At 34.6% G+C, this 22,575-nt stretch overlaps 3 protein-coding genes and 1 long non-coding RNA gene across 7 annotated transcripts; 1 reads left to right on the top strand and 3 right to left on the bottom strand.

Annotated features, from left to right (window-relative positions):
- The first annotated feature begins 256 nt into the window (after positions 1-256).
- On the top strand, positions 257-3,225 carry LOC123886901 (protein MAIN-LIKE 1-like). Its single transcript, XM_045936174.1, has 4 exons — positions 257-600; positions 983-1,482; positions 1,573-2,292; positions 2,383-3,225. Exons 2-4 carry the CDS (start codon positions 985-987, stop codon positions 3,223-3,225), a joined length of 2,061 nt encoding a protein of 686 aa, XP_045792130.1. The 5' UTR covers positions 257-600; positions 983-984.
- Positions 3,226-6,874: 3,649 nt separating this feature from the next.
- Positions 6,875-11,313, bottom strand: LOC123883198 (disease resistance protein RGA2-like). Of its 3 annotated transcripts, XR_006800126.1 has the most exons (5): positions 11,154-11,311; positions 8,201-11,062; positions 8,014-8,066; positions 7,151-7,208; positions 6,875-7,083 (listed from the first exon to the last, which is right to left on the bottom strand). XR_006800126.1 is itself a non-coding variant. In XM_045931937.1 (4 exons), the coding sequence occupies exons 1-3, from the start codon at positions 11,198-11,200 to the stop codon at positions 8,060-8,062; spliced, it is 2,916 nt and encodes a 971-aa protein (XP_045787893.1). In that variant the 5' UTR covers positions 11,201-11,311; the 3' UTR covers positions 6,875-7,208; positions 8,014-8,059. The 3 variants fall into 3 exon arrangements, 1 of the variants encoding a protein (XP_045787893.1); XM_045931937.1 differs by having other exon boundaries at positions 6,875-7,208; XR_006800125.1 differs by having other exon boundaries at positions 6,875-7,208; positions 8,014-11,062; positions 11,154-11,313.
- Positions 11,314-12,061: 748 nt separating this feature from the next.
- On the bottom strand, positions 12,062-13,799 carry LOC123883201. Its single transcript, XR_006800128.1, has 3 exons — positions 13,681-13,799; positions 13,111-13,600; positions 12,062-12,842 (listed from the first exon to the last, which is right to left on the bottom strand). It is a non-coding gene; the product is annotated as an uncharacterized LOC123883201 (long non-coding RNA).
- A 3,541-nt stretch (positions 13,800-17,340) lies between these two features.
- Positions 17,341-22,089, bottom strand: LOC123883199 (disease resistance protein RGA2-like). Of its 2 annotated transcripts, XM_045931938.1 has the most exons (4): positions 21,772-22,089; positions 18,831-21,680; positions 18,645-18,696; positions 17,341-17,607 (listed from the first exon to the last, which is right to left on the bottom strand). In XM_045931938.1, exons 1-3 carry the CDS (start codon positions 21,816-21,818, stop codon positions 18,657-18,659), a joined length of 2,937 nt encoding a protein of 978 aa, XP_045787894.1. In that variant the 5' UTR covers positions 21,819-22,089; the 3' UTR covers positions 17,341-17,607; positions 18,645-18,656. The 2 variants fall into 2 exon arrangements, 1 of the variants encoding a protein (XP_045787894.1); XR_006800127.1 differs by having other exon boundaries at positions 18,645-21,680; positions 21,772-22,035.
- Positions 22,090-22,575: the final 486 nt, after the last annotated feature.

Here is a 22,575-nt window from a genome sequence, read left to right as displayed (position 1 = left end):
TATTCTTGTGTTGTTGATTGCGTTCTTTTATTTTCTCTATGCCGGTTTTTCCCAACACGATTATGGGGTATTGTGTTGAGTTTGGTTTGGTATTCTTTGGTTTTGGGTAATTATTGCTTGTTTCTATTGTATTTGTGTTTGGATACCTTTGTTGTTCAAATTGCAGCAAAATGGGTCCCCTACTAAGAAACCCAACTTTGTTGCTCTCATGGTGGATTAATATCAGGCTAAATTGCAGTTTGAAGTTTTCTCTCCCGACCCCCCTCATTTCTTTTATACCCCCTGAATTTCCGTTTTTACCCTTGGGGGGTACTGCGGTTTATAAAAACCGAAGTCTTTTGACATCTTGAAACATTTCGGTAACTGCGAACCGAACGTGGTGTTGACATCGTTCGGTATCCACGAACCGAATGTAGGGTTGCTTCGGTGGATATTAACCGAAGGGTTGATTCGGTTAATATTAACCGAAGTTGTCTTACATATGAACAATTTCAGTAAGTTCGTTTTATTTTGAAAAACAAACCACAAAACTCCTCTCTTCCTTTCTTCTACACATTTGCGGCCAACTTCAACATCCAACTTCAAATCACATTTCATCAAGTAAGTTTCTTTCCTTTATTTGTCATTCTATGCATTCCTCATGACCATGACATTTCAAATTCATTTTTTGTTCTTCCGTATAAAAATTCCAAAATTTCAATATCTGATTATTGAGTTAAATTGTTGATTATGTTGTTTGAATCGTTGATTATTGGTTAGTTGTTAGATTGGTTACATACTAGCATGAATGAATGTTGCTAATTGAGTTAAATGTGAATATGAAGCTAATTGAGTTATAGTGTACTCTAAGTGTTTGTCAAAATGTACGAGTGAATATGAATGCATGTTTCCATTTGAATTATGTTTCCATTGTTGCAAGAATCATGTGTTCGATTGAATTATAAGTATTGTATTGACTGTGAATTTATTTATCTATGTATAGATATGGAAGAAAATCTACCTAGGGGTAGGCATGGAAAGGCAATCAATGCACATGCTTCCGCTCGTAGAGAGCTTGCTGCAAATCATCCGTCCAAACGAGGTCGTCGCAAAGGACCAACTCCGGGGCAAGGTACACATGATGCCGAGGCGGGTGGGTCGCATACACGTGGACGGACACGTCTAGGACAATCATTGGTGGTGCAAGATGAATTTGATGCCGACCAATTTTTAAATGCGTGTTTTGATTATGATGATCTTGGATCACCACAAGTCTCACCACAAGTCTCACCGCAACACTCACCGCAAGATGAACCGCAAGACCCACCGCAACAACCACCTCGACAACAACGGCGCAAACCAGTACGCCGAAAACCACCAAAGTGTTCACGTAATGATGATGAAGTAGGTTTTGGAGGAGGACCGACGGATTTGTCCTTGTTAACGGAGTACGATAAGCATATGGCTATTCCGATATGGTATGCAGACCCAAATGACAAAGAGGTAAACCAATTTAAAATACGACGATTATTTTATTAAAAATGTTGTGATTACGTTAGCTCGATAATTTTTTGTGTTATTTGAATTTTTCAGATTTTAGCGGTAAATTTACGTTGCATCGCCAGCGGAAAAAAAGTTATTAATATACAAAAACCGTCGCGCCGCACGGACAGATGGTTTTGGGATGTGGTTGAAGCATCGGGTTTGGAGCCGCTTACCCGGACTAATTTTAGCGTGCTTGACTACGGGCTCCTCTGGGCATTTGTTGAAAGATGGCATACGGAGACGAGTTCATTCCACATTCCATTGGGTGAGCTGGCCATCACATTGGACGATGTCCAGTGTCTGTTGCATATTCCGATCGAGGGAAAGTTTCTGAACCATGGCAAAATGTCAAGGGATGAAGCGGCTGACATGGTTAATTCATTTCTAGGAGTTGATCGGAATGTTGTTATGGGTCATTTTGCCAAAATGAACGGGCTCCATCTGAAGCATTCTGACGTGGAGGATATCTATAGTGTTAACCACGGATTAGCTGATAAAGCTGTTGCTGAAGGTAAGTCGGCGCATGAGATTAAGCTGTATAGGGACAGGTCCATACGGGCTTTCTTGCTATTTTTGGTCTGTTGTACCATATTTAGCAACAAAAGCAGTTACTACGTGGACGTAGTATACCTGCAGTATTTTCAGGATTTGTCGGCTGTCCGTGAATGGAATTGGGGTGCTGCTGCTCTGGTTCATTTGCAACATTATCTGGATGATGCGTGTTTGGTGACAGTGAATCAGATGGCTGGGTACATGTCTTTGCTTCAGGTAACATAAACGTGCGCTTACGAAAATTATTCAACATGTATGATACGTAATGTCCGTCAATATAATGAAACTTGTTTGTCATGCTTTCAGGGCTGGATAATTTCTCATTTTCCGGGACTTAGCGTGTGGGCGCAGGATCCTATCTATTCTGAGGGCATGCCTCGAAATGCAAAGTTTGTTCCCGGAGCTGGACATAGGGAACCAAGTAGCTATAGAAACAGTTTGGATAATATTCAGACGTATGACTGCGTATTCAGTCCATATGATGATCACCGACACGTCCGCCCTTTGATAAATTCATGCTGGTTTTCTGGATGGTTGAGATGTGGTAATTTGAAAGCAAAGCATTTGCCTGAACGCGTGCTTAGACAATTTAAACATGTCCAAGGCATTCCTAGAAAACCGGATTTGTCTGCGACTCCGGGGATGAGCCTATGTGAGATTGATCGTGTTTTTATGGAGGAGTTGGATTTGAGGATGATTGCTGAAGAGATGAGGGGTCAGGCTGTGGTTAGCGCATGGGACCATGAACCTGGATACATGACATGGTTTTACAAAGTGTCGCATCCAGTTATGCGACCCGTACAAGCTCCGGTGTCACCACCAAGGCCACCTAACTTAGAGGTGTTGATAGAGGCCGCGGAAGCAAGGAATGACCCTAACATGCTTCAGGTATGCCGTGGTGTTAGGGATGAGGTGGAGAGGTCACTTCGCGAAGGTGAGGCGGTGGAGAGGTCCCCTTGTATGTGGAGTCCATCATCAGCACAGTATGAAAAGAGTTCAATAAAGTTATGGACCTCGGATGTGCAAAGAATATATCTTGAAGATGTTCTACTCCATTTTCAACAACCGTCCGATACTTGTAGTAGTACTTGTTATCATCAAGCTTCTTGCATAAGTGTTGCATCTCAGTCATGGACGCCCTCATTTTAACTCTGTACCTATGACGAGCGTTGTACACTTGCTTTGCAGAGGTCTTGTTTTCCGGATCTCTCTCCTTTAATGTGGACAATATGTTTTTTGGAGCCACCGCATTCCTTGTCATCTCGTCCATAAAATCCTTCTCTTGTGGTTTCAAACGCCCCGCCACGAGATGCCCTTCAAGCCCTTTGTCCAACTCGTGGTTATGCATACCGTTGACAACAGTCAAACGCCATAGTTTTGTTGCCTTGTTGTAATACCCACGGAGTCGGAAAGGACATTCGCATTTTCTTGTTCCGGAGGTATCGGATTTCAACTTCTTCTTGGCTGGAACATACTTCCCACTACGTTCACACTCTAACACCAATTGAGCCTTTCTCTTCTCGCCCGAATCGGATCGCCTAACTATAATTGCGAACCTTAAACTTTGCGACACGCTTCGAGCCCATTTGATCAACTCATCTCTGTCATTCTCTTCCCTATCAGTCGCAAAATGAGACGACGTGTCAATTTCTATCGGCTGCGGCACATTAGGAGGACTTCTTGGTTGACCAGATGGAACAATGGCCGTTGCAAAAAGGCCAAGCACAACAGGTCGCCTAACTTCGACAACTTCGTTAATTTCGCCTTCCGTAACTACAGCATACGCAAATGAAAAAACAATCAATCAACCACACATAATATTTACAATCCTATTACAACACTAATTAAACACATAGGACACACTATGAAGTCAATATGAAGCCAAAATAAAGCCAAGTCAATATGAAGTACAGTTTATAAGTCAATATGAAGTCAAGTCAAGCCAAGCCTAAGCCTAACGCAGAGGATCAACATTTCGGTTCGTATAAACCGAAGGTCACATAACTTGACTTCGGTTTATATTCCCCGAAGGGTTACTGTCAGAACACCTGCGAAAACAGAGCCTATGAACGCAAGAAAAAACGAATTTAAATCGGTGGTTACCTGAGTTTTGTGCTTTGGTGCGTCTTGAATCCATTAGATGATGCTTCAATCTTGATTTCAAGCCTCAAATGCGTCAAAAATCGATCTTCTTTCCGTAACCTTTTTAAATTCTCGTTTTGTGAATAATAAGAAGTGACAGCAGAGTATTTATATACAGAAACACTTCGGTTAACGTTCACCGAAGTCTTTCAGCGATCGGGTTATATTAACCGAAGTCCTAGGCCTGCGGTTTCTAAAAACCGAAGTCGTTTGGCAAAAATTTTTTATACCGCAAGGGGCAAAATGGGATTTTCGGGGGGTATAAAAGAATTGGGGGGGGTCGGGAGAGAAAACTTCTTGCAGTTTTGGCCCCCCACATTTCATAATTGTGCGATTTTGGCCCCCCACATTTCACATGTGCGATTTTGGCCCCCCACGTTTCATAAGTTTCATAATTGTGCGATTTTGGCCTCACACGTTTCACATGTATGATTTTGGCCCACGTTTGCCCCCTTTTATGTCAGCAATTTTTGGTCAAAATAGTCAACGGGGACCAAGAAATGCAAAAGAGGGCCAAAATCGCACATTTGAAACGTGGGGTCACTTACACTCATTGTCTGTGCCACTGTCTTACTACGAGTTGTCATTAAAATCTTACTACCTTGAGCACCACACATCAAGTAAGTCCTCAACTGAGCCCATTTTTCAAAACTCTCATTCCAAATGTCATCTAGACCTAACTAACAAGTATCTCTTACCAATTAATTCGTCACGAAACATATTTTGTAAGTTGTCCAATGATATGGTGTCATCGATTTTTTTCTTGGTTAATGACTCCAACATGTTCTTGATTATAGTTTTGACATCAAAGTTATCGGAGACACATACCCACATACCCACATACTCTTTTCAAAAACCTTTTTGAGCAAGAGCTGTCTTTCCCAAACCACCCAATCCCAACAATAGCAACCGTGGAGACATTGTTGTTTCCATGAGGCTGTCTCAACAAGTTTATTAACTCATTTTTATCATTTTCTCTTCCAACGATATCACATTCTAACACAAAAGAACTAGCTGCTACAGGAATATTATGAAAAATTGTTGAGTGAGTTTGAGAGTAGCTGCTAGGAAATGCATAGTGTTGACCAATAATGGCCAAGATCCCACGTGTTGTCTACGCTGCATATCACAGTTTTCAAAAATCAAAATGAAAAGTTGGCCAACTAAAAATATTGTATTGTATCTAAAATGGAGAGTTTTTTTTTTTTTTTACAATAACAAACTTAACTTATATCATTAATAATATCAGTAGCAATACAATTTGACATCAAATCAAACACACGAGGACTAGTCGTATATATAGCCGTCCTAGCTAACTTATGGGCTACCATATTAGCTTGTCTCATAGAGAACTCAACCAACGAGTTTGAAAACAAAATAAGACATCTTTGAAAAAAGTAAAGGAAGTATTAAGAGAGCGTGTTCTGACAATCAACATGCATTTATATCTTTTGCATTTGATGTTTTTGATTTCTTGGAATAAGAGGCAGTGGATATTTTGAAAAGAATTCAAAGAATCATGCATAGCAATGTGGTATCTCCTAGGTCTCAAGATATAGTGATTAAGATGATTGATTTTGCCATAAAAAAACGGTTAGCGGGGAGGCCCAGGGGCCTTAAAAAAAATTATATGGTAGGGGGTGTACAAATTAAATATATTGCAACACTGTAAGGTTCAACCTAGTTTTTCTAAAGGAAAAATAAAATAAAATAGGAATAGTAACAGAATAGTGGCCCAGACCCAGGTTTTCTATTTTAGTTGTGTTGTTTGTTTTCAATTTTCATTTTTTTTTTACAATAGTTTTCAATTTTATTAAAAAAAACCCTTTATTACTAAATGCAATTGGTTTAATATTGATAATTTATATGTTTACAAGAATAAGAATGATTATTTATTTTATATTATATGCAATTTAAATCGATGATTTTTTTTTATGTATTTTAATTAAGGGGTCGCTTATATATTTTGCACAGAGCCTCCAAAAAGTCGGAGACGCCCCTAGGCGCAGCTCATTGTACGTTTCATTAAAGTGTAATTATCTTACATATATATAAAAATATAATTAATATTCTTAAAAAAATGTTCTTTATGTTCTTAAAATTACATTTTTTTTTATTGAAATTACATTTTAATTATTAAGAAAGAGAAATGCTAATATTTTATTTCTCTTCATTTAATTAGGAGGAGTATTTTTAATTAATGTTATTTAAAAGTTAAATTAAGAATAATTCTTTTTATTTTTATTAGAGCCTATTTTTATTATTCCCACACGGCTTCCAAATAGTTGGAGACAGGCTGTTATAAAGAGAAATTTTGTTTTAGAGGTCCAAGGTTCAAATCTTGATAAAGAGAAAAGAAGAAAAAAAAAAAATTAACATAACAATTAACATAGTAAATTTGGGGTATACATTGGTAGTACGTTGTTTGGGTTTGTGGTAAAAAAAATTAAGAAAACACCCAGGACCAACAAGCCAATTTATTTATAATACTAATTAAAAATTCCATTGTCCTTTGTAACTGAGTTACTCTTTCCTTCTCTAGTTAGCATAATAAATTAAAATTAATGCAACAGCATCTTAATATTCCTTTGATCCTTTCACATATTTCTTATACCTGCAAACTAAAGGAAAGTAACACTCTTATTTGAAGCTGCAATTGATCCAAAAGCAGTGAAATGTTCTTTAGCTATTTGCTCCATTAATTCCAAAGTAATGAAATGTAGAGGCTTAGATAAAATGTACAACAACTTCTTACAACCAATAATTAAAGCATCAACAAAGTTTGAATAAGATACCATCGCATAACATAGACTACTTCGAAATAAAGTACCAATACAACACCAATAAAATACCATAAGAGCACCAATCCTTTTTTCGGCCACACGTTTTTGGAAAACCAGATCAATTGCAACTACATTTCCAACAGCATTCTTGGGCATAGCTTCTTTTGGATAACTGGGCATCATAACCTGACTGGCTTGGATACATAACTGCCATGACAGAAACAGAACAGTAAATAACTAAAATGCGTTAGTGCAAATTTGGTTACTTGCACTATAAGAAAGAAGAAGAGAGAAAAGAATGTGATCAAGAGTTGAGAGAAAAATGTGTAATTCTCATTAATGGAATGATTGAGATATCCAATGTAAATTAATTTAATCGATTTAACCATGTTGTACATCATAAGCAACATGTTTAAATCAGAAAGCGGAAGCAAGAATTAAAAGCCACTAACATCCAGCCATTGCTTATGTCAGAAACTCCTTGTTAATGTTGCGATAGTTCTGTTTCGATATTCCGAACCTTTACTAACACTCAACTCGATGGTGTAGTTTACTAAAGAGAGCAAGTAGGTTTGGTGACCTAGAAACAGAGTGAATACTTCTATTTATAGAGCCTTGCCCATCACAAGGTCTTGTAACGTATTGCACCTTTTTAGGGGCTGAATTTTAGTATCGTTAGTTACTATAGATGTGCTTTAGATTATAGGATAAGTGAGAAAAAGAATGGACCAACTCAGCTTGTTTTTTCCCCAAAAATAGCAATCCACAACAACTTAATTTGCGACTAAAAGATTTGCTTACGTGGAATGCAAATAAATAGGAAAAAACTAACAGAGATATCATACAAGTATACACACTGTATTTATAGCTTTTATAAAAGCTAACAGGCAAACTTGTTTAGCAAGTTACCTCAACTACAGTTAGTTATTCTATGTCAACATCCATAGCCATTACATTAGTTAAAACTTATATTTCTGTTTAAATTTTAATCAACAAATAACTAAAGACTCACCTTGACAGTTAGTTGCATAGTGAAATTGCTCCCATTTTCAATCCTCCTAATACCTGTCAACAGTCAACAATGAGTCTTTGCACTTAAAAGAACACTTTAAAATTCTGAATCTAAACTTAAAACAGCAAAAGATAACGCATGGATAAGTGAAAAGAAATTGCAAGTTTTAAAATAAAATATTTCAAACCTTTTTAAGATTATGTTTGGGATGTGAGCAATTTTGGGCCATGTGGCACTTGTTTGTGTCTCACATTCATCAATTAAAAGGGAACAATCAAGGATATCTAGGGTCTGCAATTTGGCAAGGCGAAGCATTCCTTCAGGCAGTGAATCCAAATTTTCACAGAACTTAATGCCGATATACTGAAGTGATGAGAGGTTGCAAATCCAATCTGGCAATGCCTTTAGATTTAAACAATGCCAAAACTGAATATATCGCAATGAAGGAAGATAGTTGAGGTCGTCCATAAACAAAATTTCAATTTCCTGATATGTTTGACTTGGAAGCCAACATAAAACTAATTCCTCGAGAGAAATCAGATTTTGCAGACAATTCTTTGGGAGTTTTTTCACATCTAGATCATCTCCGCCAATTTCCAAGTATTTTAGCATGGAAAGAGGAGGTAATTCAATCGAAGACTTTGAATCTACCATCTTTAATGTTGTTTCCAATGGCTTCACTCTAGCCTCTATTAATATCAATCTCTTGTCAAGTTTTGGAAACGTAGGCATGTGAGTCAACTTTGAACAGGAACGTATCTCTAATTCAGAAAGACGAGGAAAGGAGAGATGGTATGACTGTGAAGAGATATCATCATCATCATTGACATCATCCCTCATCCTACTCCATCCCCTAAGCTCATGACAACCCATAATTGTGAGTTCCTCCAAGGATGGGAAAAATGATTCCGATAAAAGAGGCTCTTCATAATATATGACTTCCAATTCATCAAGATCACGTATAGTAACTGTCTTAAGAAACGGGAGACGTTCCATTGGTGGGAGATACTTCAAACCATGACAACGATCGAGAGAGATTCGAACAATATTTGTGAGTGAAAGAAAAAACTTTGAAAAAATAGTATACTGTCCCCCCACACCCAATTTTCCAAATCGAGACGCTGTCTTCTTCTTTTCAGAGGCTTTCAAATTTTCAATATCAAAATGTCTCAAACTGATTAATTTTGATATATCTTTTGTAGAAAATTCAACCTCTTTACAGTCCTTTGATATTAGTGTTTGTAAGCAAACAAGATTGCTTAAGGATTTGGAAAGACTTCCTAGTCCTTTGCAGTACAATAACTTAAAATATCTTAAATGCTTCAATTCTGCAATTGAATCACACAACTTACTTAAAGAACAATGTAACAACTTCAAGACGCGTAAGTATTTGAATTTTAAAATAACAGACAATTCCTTCTCATTCATAATCCAATCATGACTGGACAACAAAATCAAAGTCCGCATCCTGCTTGCATCCACTGATTTTAGCAAACCAATATCATCACTTTTCAACATTACATGCATGGGACTTCCTACAAGTGTTTTTGTTTCACTGTCCAAGTAACAACAATCATTGCCGGCAACTTGCATTGCAAGATCATGTATTAAATCATGCATTTTGAAACTAACTATATCACCATAAAAACCAAGTTGAGCATCTTGGAAAAATGACTTCATCAAGAAAGTATTTACGAATTCCTCACCGATATCTTCCATGAGCTTCTTTCCACCTGAACATTCAAAATAACCTTGCGCCATCCAAAGATGAATCAACTCGTCCTTCTGTATTATCGAATCCTTGGGATATAAAGAGCAGTAGGCAAAACATTGTCTCAGTTGAGGCGACAAGTTTTGGTAACTTCGTTTCAACACTGGCATGATGCTTTTTTCGTCTTCACATGATTTCCAAAAGTCACCTTGTAAAACATCAATCCATTCTCTTTCTTCAATTTTACCCTGTAGTAGGCCTCCTAGTGTTCTGATTGCTAGTGGAACACCACTGCACTTTTTTGCTATCTTCTTACCAATTGATTCAAGAGACCGATTCACTTCAATAGTATCGTGCCCAAACGTAATCTTCTTTAACAAACCCCATGATTCTTCTTGAGTCAAACCATTCAAAACATAGGGGTCACTTACACCCATTGTCTGTGCCACGGTTTTACTACGAGTTGTCACTAAAATCTTACTGCCTTGAGCACCGCACATCAAGTAAGTCCTCAATTGAGCCCATTTTTCAAAACTCTCATTCCAAATGTCATCCAAAACTAAAAAGTATCTCTGACCAGTTAATTTGTCACGAAACATATTTTGCAAGTTGTCCAATGATAACGTGTCATCAATTTTGCACTTTGTTAATGACTCCAACATGTTCTTGAGAATAGTTTTGACATCAAAGTTATCAGAGACACATACCCACATAATATTTTCAAAAATATTTTTTATTTCACCATCATTATATACCAATTGAGCAAGAGCAGTCTTTCCCAAACCACCAATCCCAACAATAGCAACCACAGAGATATGTTGATTTTCATGTGATTGCCTCAACAAGCTTATAATCTCATTTTTATTGTCTACTCTTCCGATGATATCTGATTGTGACACAAAAGAACTCGTTTCCCACCTTATAGTGTTACTTTGCTCAACCGCAACAATATTGTGGTTAAGATTCAAGCCAGACATATCTTTCACCACATCATTAAGTTTTTTTTGTATTTTTTCAATCTCATGAGCCATTTTTCGGCGAAAAGCAATTCTATTTGGTGATAAAGAATGAAGTACCTGACTCACTTTGTTCTTATGAGATTCATCCATTTTGTGTCTCATATCTTCAATAACAAATTCATCTAACAAGTTATCAGCAGGATGAAGTACATCATCTTTGAGTCTTCTTATCCAAATTTGCACAGCATAACTTTTCTGTTGTTTCTCCTCAGCATCAAGGAGCACAGCTCTGATGGATTCAACTGTACTCTTAAGCCTTTCCAACTGATCCATAACACCATAAATCCGTCCAAACTCGCGAAAAGCAGCAGAAGCCAACCTGAACAAAAAAAAATAAATCAGCATATATAGCAACTAACTAGGCTTGAATTCCCTTAAAAAAATAGATAAACAGTTGAAAATTAAGCTACCTGTTAACTAGGCTTGCAGCAACAGCATATGGAATTTGTTCAGCCATTCTTCAAAGTTCAAAACAGAACACAAAGCAAGCAGATCGATTTTTGTAGAGTTTTAGAGCAGCAGGCAATGAATAACAGGAAATGAAATTCTTGTCAGGTCGTCGCTTTATCTACAAGTTGCACCACATGACCAATATGATACTATTATCTTAAAAAAAGTACTAATAATAATAATAATGAAAACAATAGATGCTTTTTAAAAGAATCTTTTGTCCACATACCAATATGATCAACTAGTATTATTTATTGCCGCCACATTTGAAATTTCTGACAGTTTTGGGTTCACATAGTGTAAAGAAGCTTCTATATCATCCCACTTCTCAAGAACTATGAATCACAGACCCTTCTCGGATTAAGCGTGTTTCGGCATCAGACACCGATACTTATGATTACATTAAATTATAGGCTTAATTAGTAAAATGGTCCCTTAAAGATATTTTTGATTTCACATTAGTCCCTTAAAGAAAAAAAGGTCTGAATAGGTCCCTTAAAGAAAAAAAGGTCCGAATAGGTCCCTTAAAGACATATTCGTTAATCAGTTTGGTCCTATTCAGACCTCTTTTTAGGGACCAAACTGATTAACGGAGATGTCTTTAAGGGACCTATTCGGACTTTTTTTTCTTTAAGGGACCTATTTGGACTTTTTTTCTTTAAGGGACCAATCTGAAACCAAAAATATCTTTAAGAGACCATTTTACTAATTAAGCCTAAATTATATCATATTTAATGTAATAGGACAACTCTATGCAACAGGACAATACTTGTTAAAACTATGTCTTCGCTATGATGCCTTTTTTAATCCACAAAAAAAAAAAAACTTTTCTAGAAAGGTTTTAGAGGTAAACAAGGTTGGCTGTTTTATATAACAAGAGCATGTCCAATACAATGAGCTGTATAGAAATTTCTTACAATAAAATATTATTTTGATGTGCTAAATGTGATTTTATATTCTATAAAATATAGTCAAGGGTTGTAATTTTAAAAGTATGAATAATGCTTATTCCAATGCAAAATTTTCTTTTTTTAACTTCTTTAACTAGTGCACCTGATTCACCAATTAACATGACCCTTTTATAAAAAGGACTAAAGTTAAAAGTTCAGAGACTTAACAATTTTATACTTCTTTTGACAAAAAAAATTGACTTTTAAATTATGTAATTCGAACAAACTGTACTAAAACTAATGAGATGAATTGAATTGTTTGTAAGCTTAAAACAAGTCGAGTTTAAGCTGAAAACTTTATTCATATTGAAGTCGAGTCAGATTTGAAACTAAATCAATTAGTCTCGAATCGAGTTGAGACGAGTTTGACTTGTCTCATTTTCACCCTTATTAATCAATCATCTATAACATGCATTTCAAAAATCCAAGCACCATTCATTCTTTCTATCATGACAAATCTAACTGCAATTCTGTCATACAATACAGTAACAAAAGAATATTTATTCCATATTTTACCAAGAAAACAGACATTATTATTTAACTGTAGTGTTATTATGATACAAATTGACACATAACTCAAGAAATAGAGTTCATCTCAAAATATAAACAGAAATTGTAATACTGAAATGTGGGATCCAATAAAACTCTTTCATCGCACTTACATTTCCATAAACATTGGCATCTTGTAGATGGCATCAGCTACATAGTTACCAAGACACAAATCAGTATAACAAAAGAGGATCAAAAGTAAAGTAACAACTTATGGATCAAAAACAAGGAAGCCTTATTATATTTTGCATATTTTAGAATAAATGCAATAAAAAATTAAGATCCAAGACATTTAGAGTATGAACAAAAACAAAGAGTGAAAATACATTTTATGGAATGCATTTACTTTTGAAAATCAAACAACATAAACCAAATAAAATTAGCAGTGGTCTTAAGAGGATGTCATGTGGGTACATACCTTTAATATCTATTTAAGAGTATGTATGGGATGTGAGCAATTTTGGACCATGTTGCACTCGTTTGTGTCTCACATTATTTAACCAAGAGCGGACAACCAACGATTTGTAGGGTCTTCGGGAAGTGAAGCCAAACATACACAGTCCATAAGTATGATAACGTGTAGTAACGAGAGGTTGCAAATCCAATCTGGCAATGTCTTAAGATCTGAACAATTCCAAAATTTAATATTTTGCAAGACAGGAAGATAGTTGAAGTTGTCCTTAAACCAGATTTCAATTTCCTGAAGTTGTCCTCAAGACAGGAAGATAGGATATAGGACATGATCTTTAAGTCTTCTTATCCAAATTTGCACCGCATGACTTTGCTCTTGTTTGTCCTCAGAATCAAGGAGAACAGCTCTGATGGATTCAACTGTATTCTTAAGCCTTTCCAACTGATCTGTAACACCATAAATCCGTCCAAATTTACGAAAAGCTGCAGAAGCCAACCTGAAAAAGAAATTCTTTAGGATATATAGCAACTAACGGGAAGAAAAAAAAAAAGATCAAAATGATGAAAATGAAGTCACATGTTAATGAGGCTTGTAGCAACACCATAAGGAATTTGCTCAGCCATTCTTCAAAAACAGAACAGAAGGCAAGCAGATCGACGGAGCAATACAAGGGAAGGGATGAATAGTGAGCAAATCAACACCTTAAGTCTACAAGTTGCATCACTATTGTTCACATTATGAACAATATAATATATTTTTTTATACCCCCACTGTCCAATATAATATATTTTATGCTCGAGAAAAAAGTTACATAATGAAGATGGTTGTTTTCGTCCGGCAACAACAACTCAGTTTATGTTATGTAATTGCAATTAATTTACAAGGTTACACTGAAATAAATAAATAAATAAAGGGTAAATAGGGTTTTACCCGCTGCAAAATAGGTCAGTTTTACGTTACCCCTACAATTTTTTTTTTTTGTGATTACCCCCTGTAAAATGAAGATTCCATCATTTACCCCCTCAATCGACTACATGGATGTTGACTGGACAAAATTGATGACGTGGGATGCATGTGTGGCTTTTCATTCATTTTTTATTAAAGTTATTGTGCCACGTAGATAAATAACTTAATATAATTATTAATTTTTCAAAAAGAAAACGAAATTAAAAAAAATTGTTAATAGAATTTATTTATAAACATTTTTGTTCTTCTTCTTCTCGGTGTAATCATAAATCAAATCTCACACAATCAACAAAATTTTCTTACCCAAATTTCTCTCAAATTTCACATCTTATTAACAACCCTAGGGATGGCAACGGGCGCCCATAGGTGCGGGTTTGACACTTACCAAACCCACACCCGAAATCATCACCCAAACCCAAACTCAAACCCAAAAGATGTTCGGGTGGTAAAACAACACCCACGCCCACACCCATTGGGTTCGGGTTTTTTCCACTCAAACCCAAACCCGCAGCACATTTGAAAATAATTTGCAAATTTAAGAAATTAAATTCCAACGTAGACTTTGAATTAAATTACAACTAAAATTAAGGTCTTCCAAAGATATATATCACATTCTAACGATATATATCACATTCTAACACAAAAGAACTAGCTGCTACAGGAATATTAACAGGAATATTATGAAAAATTGCTGAGTGAGTTTGAGAGTAGCTGCTAGGAAATGCATAGTGTTGACCAATAATGGCCAAGATCCCACGTGTTGTCTACGCTGCATATCACAGTTTTCAAAAATCAAAATGAAAAGTTGGCCAACTAAAAATATTGTATTGTATCTAAAATGGAGAGTTTTTTTTTTTTTTTTTTTTACAATAACAAACTTAACTTATATCATTAATAATATCAGTAGCAATACAATTTGACATCAAATCAAACACACGAGGACTAGTCGTATATATAGCCGTCCTAGCTAACTTATGGGCTACCATATTAGCTTGTCTCATAGAGAACTCAACCAACGAGTTTGAAAACAAAATAAGACATCTTTGAAAATAGTAAAGGAAGTATTAAGAGAGCGTCTTCTGACAATCAACATGCATTTATATATTTCACATTTGATGATTTTGATTTCCTGGAATAAGAGGCTGTGGATATTTTGAAAAGAATTCAAAGAATCATGCATAGCAATGTGGTATCTCCTAGGTCTCAAGATATAGTGATTAAGATGATTGATTTTGCCATAAAAAAACGGTTAGTCGGGAGGCCCAGTGGCCTTAAAAAAAATTATATGGTAATAGTATTAGTATGTTAGGGGGTGTACAAATTAAATATATTGCAACACTGTAAGATTCAACCTAGTTTTTCTAAAGGAAAAATAAAATAAAATAGGAATAGTAACAGAATAGACAGAATAGTGGCCCAGACACAGGTTTTCTATTTTAGTTTTCAATTTTCATTTTTTTTTACAATAGTTTTCAATTTTATTAAAAAAAACCCTTTATTACTAAATGCAATTGGTTTAATATTGATAATTTATATGTTTACAAGAATAAGAATGATTATTTATTTTATATTATATGCAATTTAAATCGATGATTTTTTTTATGTATTTTAATTAAGGGGTCACTTATATATTTTGCACAGAGCCTCCAAAAAGTCGGAGACGCCCCTAGGCGCAGCTCGTTGTACGTTTACATATATATAAAAATATAATTAATATTCTTAAAAAATCTAAATGAAAAGTTGGCCAACTAAAAATTTTGTATTGTATCTAAAAAGGAGAGTTTTTTTTTTTACGATAACAAACTTAACTTATATCATTAACTTATATCATTAATAATATCAGTAGCAATACAATTTGACATCAAATCAAACACACGAGGACTAGCCGTATATATAGCTGTCCTAGCTAATTTATGGGCTACCATATTAGTTTGCCTCCTAGAGAACTCAACCAACGAGTTTGAAGATAAAATAAAACATCTTTGAAAAAAGTAAAAGAAGTATTAAGAGAGTGTGTTCTGACAATCAACATGCATTTATATCTTTCGCATTTGATGTTTTTGATTTCTTGGAATATGAGGCTGTGGATATTTTGAAAAGAATTCAAAGAATCATGCATAGCAATGTGGTATCTCCTAGGTCTCAAGATATAGTAATTAAAATGATTGATTTTGCCATAAAAAACGGTTAGCGGGGAGGCCCAGGGGCCTTAAAAAAATTATATGGTAATAATATTAGTATGTTAGGGGTGTACAAATTAAATATATTGCAACACCGTAAGGTTCAACCTAGTTTTTCTAAAGGAAAAATAAAATAAAATAGGAATAGTAACAGAATAGTGGCCCAGACACAGGTTTTCTATTTTAGTTGTGTTGTTTGTTTTCAATTTTCTTTTTTTTTTTTACAATAGTTTTCAATTTTATTAAAAAAAACCCTTTATTACTAAATGCAATTGGTTTAATATTGATAATTTATATGTTTACAAGAATAAGAATGATTATTTATTTTATATTATATGCAATTTAAATCGATGATTTTTTTTATGTATTTTAATTAAGGGGTCACTTATATATTTTGCACAGAGCCTCCAAAAAGTCGGAGACGCCCCTAGGCGCAGCTCGTTGTACGTTTCATTAAAGTATAATTATCTTACATATATATAAAAATATAATTAATATTCTTAAAAAAATGTTCTTTATGTTCTTAAAATTACTTTTTTTTTTTTTATTGAAATTACATTTTAATTATTAAGAAAGAGAAATGCTAATATTTTATTTCTCTTCATTTAATTAGGAGGAGTATTTTTAATTAATGTTATTTAAAAGTTAAATTAAGAATAATTCTTTTTATTTTTATTAGAGCCTATTTTTATTATTCCCACACGGCTTCCAAATAGTTGGAGACAGGCTGTTATAAAGAGAAATTTTGTTTTAGAGGTCCAAAGTTCAAATCTTGATAAAGAGAAAAGAAGAAAAAAAAACAAAAACTAACATAACAATTAATGTAGTAAATTTGGGGTATACATTGGTAGTACGTTGTTTGGGTTTGTGGTAAAAAAAATTAAGAAAAAACCCAGGACCAACAAGCCAATTTATTTATAATACTAATTAAAAATTCCATTGTCCTTTGTAACTGAGTTACTCTTTCCTTCTCTAGTTAGCATAATAAATTAAAATTAATGCAACAGCATCTTAATATTCCTTTGATCCTTTCACATATTTCTTATACCTGCAAACTAAAGGAAAGTAACACTCTTATTTGAAGCTGCAATTGATCCAAAAGCAGTGAAATGTTCTTTAGCTATTTGCTCCATTAATTCCAAAGTAATGAAATGTAGAGGCTTAGATAAAATGTACAACAACTTCTTACAACCAATAATTAAAGCATCAACAAAGTTTGAATAAGATACCATCGCATAACATAGACTACTTCGAAATAAAGTACCAATACAACACCAATAAAATACCATAAGAGCACCATGCACATAGCTTCTTTTGGATAACTGGGCATCATAACCTGACCAGCTTGGATACATAGCTGCCATGACAGAAACAGAACAGTAAATAACTAAAATGCGTCAGTGCAAATTTGGTTACTTGCACTATAAGAAAGAAGAAGAGAGAAAAGAATGTGATCAAGAGATGATAGAAAAATGTGTAATTCTGATTAATGGAATGATTGAGATATCATACAAAGTATACACACTATCTATTTATAGCTTCTATAAAAGCTAACTGGTTAACTTGTTTAGCAAGTTACCTCAACAATAGTTAGTTAATAACTAACTAACTAACCACTAACTATGATCTTAACAACCTAAGGTTGAATTAATATTCAACAAAATGGTTAAGATGATAATTAATTAGGAATTTTGATTAAATAGAGATAAACAGGGACGGATCCAGAAGTTTATCACACTGGGGGCCGAAAAATAGTAAAATAATAATAAAAATGAATGTAGATTTTCTATTACACTTGTCCATGTAATTTTTTTTTTTTAATATTATCGTGTTATATTTACAAAGTTCTTGTTTAATGGTGACTGATGACTAATCGCCTTCGAGAAATATGTGAGGCACAAAAAATATGTTCTTCCCCTCAATCGAATTTTGTTCATACGTAAGAGCCAAATATGAAACTTTTGACCACTTACTTAAGAGACTCAAAACTCTTACCACTCGAAACGACTAATTTTTTATTTATTAAAAGGCTATATTTTTAATAATTCAACACTTATAATTGTTCGACAATATAAATATTTTTACACCGTAAATACATATCAATTAAATTCTTATTTATATAATGTAAATGATAAATAATAGATATATTTACAAATTAAAATATACTAATGGTATATGATATAATATTGCTTTAAAAAAATGGTATATGATATAATATGATATATTATGTTATGTATATGTGTGTATGTAGATGAGGGGGAGGGGGGGCCTTGGCCACTGCTTGCCCCCCTCCAGGTCCGTCCGTGGAGATAGATGTTATGTGATAATTTGTGTATCTTATAAAGTCAGTATGAGAGTTAAATCAAATGTTGGAAAGATAAATAAAAGACTCACCTTGACAGTTAGTTACCTAGTGAAATTGATCCCATTTTCAATCCTCCAATTCCTGTCAACAGTCAACAATGAGTCTTTGCACTTAAAAGAACACTTTAAAATTCTGAATCTAAACTTAAAACAGCAAAAGATAACGCATGGATAAGTGAAAAGAAATTGCAAGTTTTAAAATAAAATATTTCAAACCTTTTTAAGATTATGTTTGGGATGTGAGCAATTTTGGGCCATGTTGCACTTGTTTGTGTCTCACATTCATCAATTAAAAGGGAACACTCAAGGATATCTAGGGTCTGCAATTTGGCAAGGCGAGGCATTCCTTTAGGCAGTGAATCCAAATTTTCACAGAAATCGATGCCCATATACTGAAGTGATGAGAGGTTGCAAATCCAATCTGGCAATGCCTTTAGATCATGACAAAAACGAAACATAATATTTCGCAATGAAGGAAGATAGTTGAGGTCGTCCATAAACAAAATTTCAATTTCCTGAATTGTTTGACTTGGAAGCCCATCTAAAAATAATTCCTCAAGAGAAATCAGATTTTGCAGACAATTCTTTGGGAGTTTTTTCACATCTAGATCATCTCCGCCAACTGCCAAGTTTTTTAGCATGGAAAGAGGAGGTAATTCAATCGAACACTTTAATGTTATTTCCAATGGCTCCACTCTAGCATGTAGTAATATCAATCTCTTGTCAAGTTTTGGAAAAGTAGGCATGTGAGTCAACTTTGAACAACACTGTATCTCTAATTCAGAAAGACGAGGAAAGGAGAGATGGTATGACTGTGAAGAGATATCATCATCATCATCATTGACATCATCCCTCATCCTACTCCATCCCCTCAGCTCATGACAATCGCTAATTGTGAGTTCCTCCAAGGATGGGAAAAATGATTCCGATAAAAGAGGCTCTTCATAATATATGACTTCCAATTCACGAAGATAACATATAGTAACTGACTTAAGAAACGGGAGACGTTCCATTGGTGGGAGATACTTCAAACCATGACAACCTTCGAGAGAGATTCGAACAATATTTGTGAGTGAAAGAAAAAACTTTGAAAAAATATTATACTGTCCCCCCACACCCAATTTTCCAAATTGAGACGCTGTCTTCTTCTTTTCAGAGGCTTTCAAATTTTCAATATGAAAATGTCTCAAATTGATTAATTTTGAGATATCTTTTGCAGAAAATTCAACCTCTTTACATTCCTTTGATATTATTGTTTGTAAGCAAACATGATAACTTATGAATTTGGAAAGACTTCCTAGTCCTTTGCAGTTCCATAATTCAATATATCTTAAATGCTTCAATTTTGCGATTGAATCACACGACTTACTTAAAGAACAATATGACAACTTCAAGACGCGTAAGTATTTGAATTTTAAAATAATAGACAATTCCTTCTCATTCATAATCCAATCATGACTGGACAACAAAATCAAAGTTCGCATCCTACTTGCATCCACTGATTCTAGCAAACCAATATCATCACTTTTCAACATTACATGCATGGGACTTCCTACAGGTCTTTTTGTCTCGCTTTCCAAGTAACAACAATCATTGCCGGCAACTTGCATTGCAAGATCATGTATTAAATCATGCATTTTGAAACGAACTATATCACCAAAAAAACCAAGTTGAGCATCTTGGAAAAATGACTTCATCAAGAAAGTATTTACGAATTCCTCACCGATATCTTCCATGAGCTTCTTTCCACCTGAACATTCAAAATAACCTTGCGCCATCCAAAGATGAATCAACTCGTCCTTCTGTATTATCGAATCCTTGGGATATAAAGAGCAGTAGGCAAAACATTGTCTCAGTTGAGGCGACAAGTTTTGGTAACTTCGTTTCAACACTGGCATGATGCTTTCTTCGTCTTCACATGATTTCCAAAAGTCACCTTGTAAAACATCAATCCATTCTCTTTCTTCAATTTTACCCTGTAGTAGGCCTCCTAGTGTTCTGATTGCTAGTGGAACGCCACTGCACTTTTTTGCCATCTTCTTACCAATTGATTCAAGAGACCGATTCACTTCAATAGTATCGTGCCCAAACGTAATCTTCTTTAACAAACCCCATGATTCTTCTTGAGTCAAACCATTCAAAACATAGGGGTCACTTACACCCATTGTCTGTGCCACGGTTTTACTACGAGTTGTCACTAAAATCTTACTGCCTTGAGCACCGCACATCAAGTAAGTCCTCAATTGAGCCCATTTTTCAAAACTCTCATTCCAAATGTCATCCAAAACTAACAAGTATCTCTGACTAGTTAATTTGTCACGAAACATATTTTGCAAGTTGTCCAATGATAACGGTTCATCAATTTTGCTCTTTGTTAATGACTCCAACATGTTCTTGAGAATAGTTTTGACATCAAAGTTATCAGAGACACATACCCACATAATATTTTCAAAAATATTTTTTATTTCACCATCATTATATACCAATTGAGCAAGAGCAGTCTTTCCCAAACCACCAATCCCAACAATAGCAACCACAGAGATATGTTGATTTTCATGTGATTGCCTCAACAAGCTTATAATCTCATTTTTATTGTCTTCTCTTCCGATGATATCTGATTGTGACACAAAAGAACTCGTTTCCCTCCTTATAGTGTTACTTTGCTCAACCGCAACAATATTGTGGTTAAGATTCAAGCTAGACATATCTTTCACCACATCATTAAGTTTTTTTTGTATTTTTTCAATCTCATGAGCCATTTTTCGGCGAAAAGCAATTCTATTTGGAGATAAAGAATGAAGTACCTGACTCACTTTGTTCTTATGAGATTCATCCATTTTGTGTCTCATATCTTCAATAAGAAATTCATCTAGCAAGTTATCAGCAGGATGAAGTACATCATCTTTGAGTCTTTTTATCCAAATTTGCACAGCATGACTTTTCTGTTGTTTCTCCTCAGCATCAAGGAGCACAGCTCTGATGGATTCAACTGTACTCTTAAGCCTTTCCAACTGATCCATAACACCATAAATCCGTCCAAACTCACGAAAAGCAGCAGAAGCCAACCTGAACAAAAATAAATAAATCAGCATATATAGCAACTAACTAGGCTTGAATTCCCTTAAAAAAATAGATAAACAGTTGAAAATTAAGCTACCTGTTAACTAGGCTTGCAGCAACAGCATATGGAATTTGTTCAGCCATTCTTCAAAGATCAAAAAAGAACACAAAGCAAGCAGATCGATTTTTGTAGAGTTTTAGAGCAGCATGCAATGAATAACAGGAAGTGAGCAAATAATTAAAGAATCTTTATCTTTATCTTTATCTTAAAAAATAATTGTTGTTGAGTTTTGTCTACAAGTTGCGCCACTCTCGTCCACATGACCAATATGAGCAACTATTATCTATTGCCGACACATTTAAAATTAACCTATACTAGTTAGTTTTTCTTCAAAATTTTATCTGAACTGTTTTTACTATGTGATTATTATCAATATTATTTAATGGCTAGTCATTATTTTTTTGCATTTATATATTAAATTTTAAATTTAATTTTTTGATTAAAGTATCTTGGCCGTATCTTATCTTAAATGAAGCACATGATCTTTGAGTCTTTCTTATCCAAATTTGCACAGCATGACTTTGCTCTTGTTTGTCCTCGGCATCAAGGAGGACAGCTCTGATGGATTCAACTGTATTCTTAAGCCTTTCCAACTCATCCATAACACCATAAATCCGTCCAAATTCACAAAAAGAAATTTATTTTAAATTTTTATAACATCCGCTATTTAAGTAACGGATTATAATGAGAAATTTTCATGTTAGAGGGTATTTTTTTCCCTCAAATTTCACATTTTTATAATATCTGCTACTTAAGTATAGGAATATGTTCGCTACTTAAGTAGAGAACTGGTAAAAATCTTGGTTGGGTTTTTTTCCTCAAAATTTCTCAATTTTTATA

Source organism: Trifolium pratense, linkage group LG5 (assembly GCF_020283565.1).
Source record: "Trifolium pratense cultivar HEN17-A07 linkage group LG5, ARS_RC_1.1, whole genome shotgun sequence".
NCBI classification, from domain to species: Eukaryota; Viridiplantae; Streptophyta; class Magnoliopsida; order Fabales; family Fabaceae; genus Trifolium; species Trifolium pratense.
The sequence above is the reverse complement of the archived record's forward strand: the minus strand, read 5'-3'. Positions and strand labels throughout refer to the sequence as shown.